At 41.6% G+C, this 10,328-nt stretch overlaps 1 protein-coding gene across 2 annotated transcripts in view; it reads right to left on the bottom strand.

Annotated features, from left to right (window-relative positions):
* Window positions 1-1,312: 1,312 nt before the first annotated feature.
* The window catches only part of Tmco5a (transmembrane and coiled-coil domains 5A), a 12,253-nt gene continuing 3,237 nt past the window's right edge, over window positions 1,313-10,328 (bottom strand). The window contains exons 6-11 of one of the 2 annotated variants that reach the window (XM_028766810.1): window positions 7,369-7,425; window positions 6,910-6,969; window positions 6,400-6,464; window positions 5,368-5,425; window positions 3,500-3,540; window positions 1,313-1,511 (exon numbers count right to left, since the gene is read on the bottom strand). In XM_028766810.1, the coding sequence (XP_028622643.1) occupies window positions 1,313-1,511; window positions 3,500-3,540; window positions 5,368-5,425; window positions 6,400-6,464; window positions 6,910-6,969; window positions 7,369-7,425 (480 nt within the window). The remainder of the gene's footprint in view (window positions 1,512-3,499; window positions 3,541-5,367; window positions 5,426-6,399; window positions 6,465-6,909; window positions 6,970-7,368; window positions 7,426-10,328) is intronic. The other variant, XM_028766811.1, reaches the window with a different exon arrangement.

The raw sequence follows: 10,328 nt of genomic DNA, 5'->3' as shown, positions 1-10,328 counted from the left end.
TAGACGTTTCATTGCTAGAGTGTAGAGTGGAGTGATTAAGGGGATGTCTGCTTTTGCTTGTCAAGCGTTTCTCTCTCCATTTCTGGGAACACAGACTTTTTTTTTTCCTGTGGGAAACACACTGTATGCAATCTAGATAGCCTGGTCCTCTAGACTTTTTTCCGTGTGTGTGTGTGTGTGTGTGTGTGTGTGTGTGTGTGTATGCAGGCACTGGTGGAGGACAGTGAAGGGCATCCAATGTCCTGCTCTATTACTCTTCTATTTCCTTCAGGCATGGCTACATCGAATCTGAAGCCTCTCTTTTGGCTGAGCTGCTTGACCAGTGAAGATTTGTCTGTCTTTTTTAGCACTGGGCTTGCAGGCATAGCTGACTTTTTTTTTTTTTTCCCGTGAGGGCTGGCTTATTCTTCCACAGAAAAGTGCTCTTATCCACTAGCCAATCCCCTGTTCCTCCTCTTCTCCTTTTTACTGCTCCCATTCCCACCAAGGAATTAGACACATGCCTCAGGCTTGACCAATTGGAAAGTCTGGCCTGTTGGCCATAGGCATTGTAAGATAGGGTTAAGTGGTTTATATCAGATGGACAGTCTGTGTTCTCTGGGCTCTGCTATTAGAGCTATTGGCAAAGACTGCTTCATTCTGCTGACTGCTAATTAGGTAGTATGGAATTTATGGTGGTGACAGTCATGAACGAAAAGGAGGATGACCAAGGAGAAAGAAATAGAAATGTAACCCTGATGACATTTTGAGGCCTCTTACAACCTAGTACAATCTCTTATATTCATAGATCTTGGTTGATTATTATTATTTATTTTGGAGATAAGATCTTCCTACATTGCCTCTTCTGGTCTTGAGCTCATGATTTTTCTGCTGTAGTCTCCTGGGTGTCTGCTGTGACATGTATGTGATACACACACAGCAGGTTAGCTGACACTACTTTTGATTTTCATGTAAATTCTGCCATAAGGAGTGGGGGAGCTCCTGTGGGGATTCCAGTCATTAGATTGTGGAGATCGATGGAACTCCCTGGTCAGTTCTAACTCTACAAAGTGTCTATAGAATTCCAAAATTGACCAGACTTGTTCTCCACTGTGTACTGTGCATTGTACCCATCCATCCAGAGATTTATTGACAGAGTTTTTTACTGGGCAAGGTTAATCTTGAAAAAGTGACATGGAGACAGATGGTCACTAAGTAGGCCAATCTCAAGGGAAAAGCTGAGGCACACCTCTTGTCTCTACAGATTTTATCACCTCCCCTTTGTGAGCCTGCGTGCCTTCTGCCTTCCGCTGCCCTCAGATACAGCTTGGGATCAGTGGGGTAGCATGTCTTCTGTCTCAAGCGTGAGAGATGGAAAGAGGAAACATCGCAGCCTCCACAAGACGTCTCTGCTCAGTATCTTGGGCAGTGCATTGACCAGAAGGTCGGGATTTATAAAACTTAAATGGAAGATCAGGTACCCCAGTAATCTGATGAAAAACAGTGTGGAGAACAAGAGGGAGCGAAAAATCCTGCAAGAGAAACCACAGACATGATTAATCGGGGGTTAGAAAACTTGGAACAGAGCAGAATCTCCGGCTTGAGCTCCTCTGACGGCTTCACGTTCCAGGCAGCTCGTGACTGCTCCCGCCACGCAGTCATTCTTTCCACCTGCCCCTCTTTATTTCCACTTCCCACCATGGAACTTCATTTTGTTCTCTTGTTTATTCATTTTTGGACAATTATTTTCCAAAGTAGTTAGTTGCATCTATGTATGGATTTCTGTAGGTCCACATCTCTTCCAATAGGATCTTACTAGATGCTTAAGATTCTGTCAGTCAAACAATTATAGAACAAGAACTCGTCTGGCCTCGTTCCACATTTCCTTGGTGAATATTGAAGCTGAACTCCTGTCCACAGGCTGGTTGTTCTCACAGGTTTCTTCCTCTTGCCCATTTACCTTTTAGGTGATTTGTGCTTGTTGACTTACAGGAACTCTTTATATATTGTGGACACAGATCCCTTCTGTAGGTCCTGTGTAATGTTCTATACGCTTCCACCTTTATAATGGTTTTCTGGTTCTCAGGTATCAGGAAATAAAGTTTCTTAATTTTAGTAAGATCTTGTTTGTCAACCTTTTATTTGATTAGAATAAATAAAAGTGCTGAAGTAAAGTGCAATGCACATGTCTGAAACCACAGCACTTGGGAAACTGAGGCAGGAGGGTCATGAGTAGGAGACCAACATAGTGATCTCTTGTCTCAAAAAGCCAAACAACAAAGCAAAAGTAAGTCTAGAAAGAGACTCCTTTTTCCCCCCATTCAGATGCTGTGCAGGTTTACTAAATATCTGCAAACTCCTTATTAGTTCCCCCTACTGCATGCATTGGTGTGTGGACAGGCTGTGATGGCTACTTCTAAGATGCATTGGTGTGTGGGCAGGCTGTGATGGCTACTTCTAAGGAATAAAATATGGTAGAAATCAAAGGGAGTCCTACTGGACTCTGGTGTTACAGATTAGAGGAACAGCCCATGGGCTCTGGGAACACTGTGCTCATTGTTTTGGGAGTGTCCTATGTAAGGACACAGGAACATGTAATACTTCATGTATGTGGTATTAAAGGGTGTTTTCCTTAACCAAAATTTCCAGACAATTGCCTTTTAATCACCAATAATTTTAACTGTCCTGATGGAAGTTTTTCTAAACCATATTTCAACCCACTTTAAATATTGTTTCTTTATGCCTCTGTAGGTAGATTGTATGGAACGTAATTTGACCTTTCCTTGCCTGTAGAGGGCCTTCATGAATACTAATTGTTCTTTGCTGTCACAGTGTTTCCCTCAGGACCAATATGTTCTCAGGTGTTCAAATCTTGGATCCCTGTTCATTTAAAGAGTTAAAAAAAATGTTACATGCTGGATACTTATTAAGGATTTCTTTCCACAAATGTGCTCTGTTTTGTTACGCCTGCCGTTAGAAGGTGTACACTTGCATCTAGGGGCTCTGACCCCTCCCCACTTCCTGTCTATCATTGCCACTGGGGAACTCCATGCATCAAGCTACTTCAGTCTGAAAGAGAAAGGGAGGAGACGTGAGAGTGGCCACATCTTTTGTGGGAATCAAGATTTCTGTTCCTCACAACTGCTAGGTGGCTGACCTCTGACAATGGGAAGTTGAGTTTGTCAGTTGTCTTTGGATCAGAAGTCAAGTCATTAGAATTGAGATATTCATGAGCAACACAGTCTGCTGGTGTGTGTGTGTGTGTGGTTATTCTTGTCTAGATTTTTTTTTAAGACAGGTTTTCTGTGTAGCCTTGGCTGTCCTGGAACTCTCGTGGTAGACTAGGTTGGCCCTGGACTCAGAAATCTTCCTGCCTCTGTCTCCCAAGTGCTTGCATTAAAATTGTTTACCACTTGTCCAGCCCTTGTCTCGATTTTGCTTTCTGACAGAATGGCTAGGTTTGGCTCCTGGCTTCTTAGCTTTTCAGGAAGTTTACCAGAAAAAAAAAGACCTTGCTTACCTTTTACTGAACCTCAGTGCCCCTTTACTGACGAAACCATCCTGGAAGAAACACCAATAGTAAATAAACCAGATAACGCTAGTGAATCATCAGTTGAACTTTATGTTTATACAAACCTTACAATTTCTTGACATTTGTACAAACAGATGTAACTTTTAAAGATGAAAGTTGCCTTGTAAAGATTCACTTTATTTGCTCTTAAACTCATTTGTGTCACTGGGTGGTTTTGCATACATAGGTTTGAGTGCTTGTGGAGGACAAAAGAGGGTGTCAGGTCCCTTAGAGCTGGAGTTCAAGGTGGTTGTGAGTTGAGTGACTGGGTGCTGAGAACTGAACTTGGGTCCTCTTGTAAGAGCAGGAAACACTCTTAGCAGCTGAGACATCTTTCTAGACGTGGTTTTTACACACACACACACACACACACACACAGACACACGCACGCACACACACTGATATAAACTAAGGTAGAGGAAGATAGTTATTAATAAGGTGATAAATATTGCTGCTAAGTGGCCTACAAACTGGGCCACAGAGCCCACATTCCTAGCTCTCTAACCTGCTCATTCATCTTCTGCTTTACCAGCAGGAACGTAACAGCCCACGGGAATCACACAGATGTGGTCTAAGCAAGAAGTTTCAGAAGGACCGAAATAATGAGGCTTTCTGGATTTCTTTAACGTATCTCTCCCAAAATGTTTTTTCATCATTTTACTGCCTTTATAATTAACATTCTTGTGAAATTAAGAGCAAGAAAAGTTCTGACCACATTCTGAAGTCAACAGAACTGGAAATGCATTCCATGGCTGTGACCTGAGGCAGCTGGAGTACATGGCAGGTGACCAGAGCCCAGGCAGCCTTTCCTCCATGAAGGCACTTAAACATCACTGGCCAGTGGACCCTCATAGGACCATAATAGACTTTGGAAAGAAACATCTAGTTTTCTCAGGTTGGTGTTAAGAACAAGGAACCCATCGATGGGCCTTTGAGAATGCATGGTGAAACAGGCTAAATTTGGTTCTATAATGTCAGATCTAGCACATTTCAGGAGTCTTACTTGCTAAGTGGCATCTGTGATGTTGGGAGCTAGAATGACTTGTACAGAATATGTGGGCATGATCCAACAGAAGCAAACATCTGGTAGATTCCAGGACCACAGTTACCATCTGGTATTTCCTCTTATGGAAAGAGATGGGCTCTTGTTTCTGAGATTAAATGAAATATTTATGTTGATGACATGACAACTCTGGTGACTGTGAACCTTGGTTATAGGTCAGTGTAGCCCAGTGAGCCTGTTGCTATGAGACAACAGGAAGGCTGAATGGACTGGTACCTTCTTTCCAAAAGTCCTGACCCTTCAGACCTTTGCCTGTGATTACTTCATGACGCTAACTATGGACAGACACTGAAATGTGACAAAAAGAAGCTTTTTGTGCTTTCTGTGCTTTAACTTACAGAAGAACACCAGCTACATGAGTGCAGATAGCTGGTGCCCTATGTTATAGAAGACTGAAGGCTGTGTTGGGAAGGACAGAAAAGCATTTTGCAGATACAGGGAAGAACAGGCATGTGCTATATCTGCCCCATTTATAGGACATGACATCAAAGTGTTCCTTCCGGCTTTCATTTGGAATTATATTAGATCTTAGGTTAGCTTCTGAGTATCTGCCATTTGTATGGGTGAAAGTTGGAGAGACAACTGCTCCTTTGCCGTCTTGGGGATGCTGGTGGTAGTATAGAATGCCTGAGGATTAGAGTTGGAAATGTTTGGAAAGTTCGGCTAGCAAACCAGGCATCCACTGGGCGACTTAGAGCTCCTGGAAACTCCCTCGGTATGTGAAGGCATGGAATAGAAGGAATGGAAATCTTACCTTCTTACTTAGGCTTGTGCTCCTTTCTCTCTCAGAATCCATGTTTAAGACTTTATATCTAGGAGGAAGAGAAACCACAAAAGACGTTGGACAAAGTGTTCAACTATTCACAATGTATAGGATGATCATTTAAAAGCTGCATTATCCAACAGCATAGCCATATACATATAGCTGTTTAAATATAGTTAAAACAGAAACTCAGATTCTTGGCTACATTATCCATTTTCCCGGAACTCAGAAGTCAGTTACCTGTGGATAGTGGCTTCCTATTGAATGGCACAGAATATTCTACTAGACAACACTATTCTAGAACCTTAGCTTAACAGTGAAGTCCTTATGTAATGTCCAGCAAGCATCTAAAAAGACCTGAGAGTGTCCTTCAGGATCAAAGAATTCCATGTCCTAGGACCTGGCTTCTGCATTGCCACTTGTAAGTGGCCTACTTAGAGGATTATGCAGTTTTGGCTTCTTATTGTTGAGCCAAAGTCCCTCCAAATATCTCATAAACAGAAACACATATTCAGTAAGACTAGCTCAAAAAGAAGGGGAAGTGATGGGGGTGTGGCTCTTTGTTTTGGTTGTGTACTAGTTCCATCTGAGAAGGAGAGCACACTTGTTTGCAGGTGTCTTGTCATTTTAGATTTTTAATGTTCATAGCTCAGTAGAGTTCACAGTTCTCAAGTCTCTCCAGGGTGCATTTAATGCCTATATCATTGTTGAGATGTCACATATTTAGGAGAAGTGAGGATGGGGACAGTTTTGGATCATCCTGTGAACAGTAAGGAACACTCCACTTACCAAGGATTTCAGAGAGCACCGCTTTTTAAAATTCATGTTTGTGCTCTTATAATGTAGCCATGTGCTAAAGTTATGAAGGAAAATGTGTTTCTATAGTCTTTTAAGACTCTGATTCTAACCAGATCACAAAAGGAGGGGCTCATTCATCTCCAGAGGGGACCTGGGCAGAATTCATGCTGACTCAGCCAAGGAGGGGTTAACCACCAAACAGGATGTTCCTTTGTTGATGCTCACACTTCTTTTTCAAGGTATCCAGTCTCCAGTTCTTCTTCTATCCTCTTCAAAGCTTCCTGGTAATTCTTTAAAGAGAATTGAGTGGAGTCATAGTTACTATTTGGGCACTTTATGACATGATGATTTTAAACATGCAAACACTTTTCACGAGACTATAGAATGAATGCTTGGTGTTCCCATGACTACATCCTCTCAAACTACCACCTTGTCTCTCTTACTCTTCAGTAGGAGTCAGTTCCCAAGAGTAACTACTCAGACATATAGACATGCTCAGACATACAGAGATGCTCATTGTTAATTTTAGGAAAGTGATACCTAGATAGTGGATCAGTAGTTACAAAGACTCAGAGGACACGAGGGTGATACAGGCTGGGGACTGATGACCATACAGTCTTGCCCTAGTATCACACTGAGACAGTTTTTTCTAGGTAGCATTCCTTGAGCAGCCTGGGTGCATTTCATCCTGTCCCTTAACAATCCCTCTGCTGTCCCTTGCCAGAGAAGCTGTACCTTTATGCAGAGAGCTTGATCTTCACAGAGCTGAGATACAAACACATAGTCTTCCATTATCTGGGAAACCAAAGAAGAGTCCTAAAGCTTTCCCAGTTTATTGCTATAAGAGCAGAAGTCTACATGTTCCACCCCTGCTTCCAGACCCACAGTGTAAACTTCTGTTGTATGCAGAAATTCATTTCAGTTTTGAGAATGAATGAAGCATATACTATGTAGTCCACAGAGGAATTACTTAGGGGAATTTGGAAAAGGAACAGATACCAGCATGTGTTAGACACAGATGTTAGGATGTGTCTTGTAAAATGTGCATCAGAAAAAAATCTAGGGATTGTGCTTAATGTCCTTGTTTTTTGTTTTTAAACCACCAGTTAACCCCAGGATGTTCCTGAGTCTGGATGTATTAGGTTGATGGGAGATTGTGTTTCCCCCTCTCTGGAAGAACTTTAAAGTTCGCACCTTGCCAAGCTCCTTTTCTTGGTCTGCACAGGATGACTCCAACTGTTGTAATTTAACCTGTTGAAAGGATCAAAACCCCAGCAGATGAAAATGCACAAGACAGGCACATCCTCTCAGTGCTTTAGCTGATAGCTTTCGACACATCAGCTCACAGAGCCTTAAGACAGCGTCTAGAGCTTTGCAACTGAACAGGCTTCTCTACATCAAGCCTTGGTCTGCTACATTTGTCCTTGAATTCTATAGTTCTTAAGTTACTTTTCTAGAAAATTACTGACTTGAAGAACTTTTCATTTTCCTTTTCTTTCTCTAGTCCCGCAACAGAGTTTTTCTGTATAGGCCTGCCTGCCCTAGAATTCGGTCTGTAGTTAGTTTGTAGTTAGTAGTAACTTTTACTCATCCCTCAGTATATTTTTTCTTTCCTATTTTTATTTCCTTAACTATTTGGAGAAACACTATTTTATATTGGCCACTATACTAAACTAGCTAATACACACAAACTCTCTCCCTCTCTCTCTCTCTCTCTCTCTCTCTCTCTCTCTCTCTCTCTCTCCTCCAGCCACCTCCCCCAATGGAAAGCAAGGATTGGTGAGTCCTCTGCCTTTATTAGGGGATTTCATTATAGTTGGGGACATAACAAAAAGTCAATACAATGATGGTCTGTGCAAAAAAGGTAATCAAAACAAAACATATTGGAGGAGTAAGAGAGGCTGGAGTGAGAGGCTGTGGGAAAGGCCTTTGTAATGAGATGATATTTGAGCAGAGACCTAAATAATAAATATTAGCCTGTTAGATATCTGGAAGAAAGATTTTTTGTGGGGAAGTTATTGCCAAGGCCAAGGTCAGCAAGTAGTATACATTAATCATGAACAGTCAATGAGTATGGCCAGTAGAATAGGTATGAAACGTAAATAGGGCATAGGTTATAGGCCCTTGTTGTTTCTAGGAGGATTGGCAGAGGTTATAGGATTTTGTAGCTTCTAAAAGGTGTTGTAGAACGCCATAGATCATAGATTCTCAGCCTGTGGGTCACGACCCCTTTGAATGACCCTTTCACAGGGGTCACCTAAGACCATCTGCACATTAGATATTTACATTATGACTCTGAACAGTAGCAAATTACAGTTGTGAAGTTGTAATGAAAATAAGTTTATGGTTGAGGGTCATCATGACATAATATATTGAAGGTTCACAGTGTTAGGGAGGTTGAGAACCACTGCCATAGTTTCTCAAAGGATTTGTCTAGGCTATATTACAGGACCCTGGAGCTAGTAGATGAAGTTTAGATTTTTATTCTAATTGCGGTGTGAATCTAAGGGAGGGCTTGAAGTGTAAAGACAAAGTCACATTTGTGATCTACAAGGACAGTTTTCTCCTGGTATAGAAAATGGATGGTTTACAGTTTAGGAGTGAAATAAGAGGCAAAGAGAACCGTTTTACTGAGGCGGTTTCAGTTGTTATGGCGGCTTTCAGAAGCAGGGAGTGTCAGGGTAACAGATGGAGAGGAGGGGTTACATTTGGGTGTATGTTGGAGGCAGAGCGGAAATGCCACACTTCTCTATTCAGCTCTGTCCTTCCTCTCCTGTCTAGATGCCGTGATTTGACATCTGCACTCTGCACAGTGAGTTCTCCCTTCAGTTAATTACATCAAGACTACTCATCCAGATGTTCTAAGAGCTATTCTTGCAGGCCAATGGTGTGAGTCATCAGGCTTGGAGAAGATATCTTCTTAAGTGGCTGGCCTGATTACTAACATGCCAGAGGAAGTGAAGTAAAAGAGACGCTGTGTATCATACGGTAATCACACCAGAATGCCACAAATCAGATGGTTCACAGAGCTAATGACTATCTACAGTAAAGAGTGGCAGCATCACAAAGGCTGAGATACTGACAGCCACTGCAGCCAGACCCACTGGGTTTCTTATTGATTATGTCTGGGTTGTCTATAGCAAAACCTTTTCTGCAAAAGAAGGGACTTTGGGAGAAAATCTGTCTTCTGACTGCTTATATGTCAAGCATAGTCAAGGTCTTTATAACCCTTTCTGGCCTTATCTCCATCTTCTTTCTGATGTAGTTTCGGACCCATCATTTCATTCTTCCCAGATGTTCAGTACTGGAGCATAGTCAGTCAAGTTTGCTTGCTGGCTTTGGACTCTCTGTGTAAGTGGACCCCAGTGCTAAACTGGCCAGCAGAAGCTAGGACAGAATCCCATACACTTCCACTCTCTGCTTCTATCAGTGTCTCCATTCCTTCAGAGGCTTCAAACATTGAATTTTTGAATGTATAGAGCAGTTAGATTAGGACAAAGAATTAATTCTGGAGAAAATGTCAAGAAAGAATTTTATCTGCTTTCTCAGTACCAAAAAAAATTGTCTTTAATTCTTGCACTTTTGATTAGATTCATTGGTTTTGAGTCCTTAGATCTGGAACATAATTAGGGAAATGCTACACATTTATAGTATGTTTAGAAAATATAAACCCTTAAATAGCTTAGGGACTAAGTGAATAGACCTTTTTTTATTGAAATCAATAAATATAACTTAGTTGACATTCCATAGACATACAGATTCTAGGTCTGCCTTTATTAAATTTATATGCAATCTCAGCCAGACTTTTAAGTAACAACTTCAAAATCGTTAGATGACCCTGTGAGCATCCAGATAACACAAAAAGGAAAGAAGAGGAAAGATTTCATGCCCACAATCTCATTTGTTCCTCAGTCTATACATACATAATGAAATAGCCTAACTACACACACCAGATTAAGTGATACAGCCGAGGTTTAAATGAGGGAATTCAGCTCCCCAAAGAATTTGTACTCATGGGTGCTCTGTCCTTCTCAATAGAAAGGAGAATAAAATATGCTGCAGAGAGAAATTCTTGAACAAGGGCAGAGGAGAGAGAGAGAGAGAGAGAGAGAGAGAGAGAGAGAGAGAGAGAGAGAGAGAGAGAGAGAGAGAGA

This window comes from Grammomys surdaster, unplaced genomic scaffold, assembly GCF_004785775.1.
Source record: "Grammomys surdaster isolate TR1022 unplaced genomic scaffold, NIH_TR_1.0 170, whole genome shotgun sequence".
Taxonomy (NCBI): domain Eukaryota; kingdom Metazoa; phylum Chordata; class Mammalia; order Rodentia; family Muridae; genus Grammomys; species Grammomys surdaster.
The sequence above is the reverse complement of the archived record's forward strand: the minus strand, read 5'-3'. Positions and strand labels throughout refer to the sequence as shown.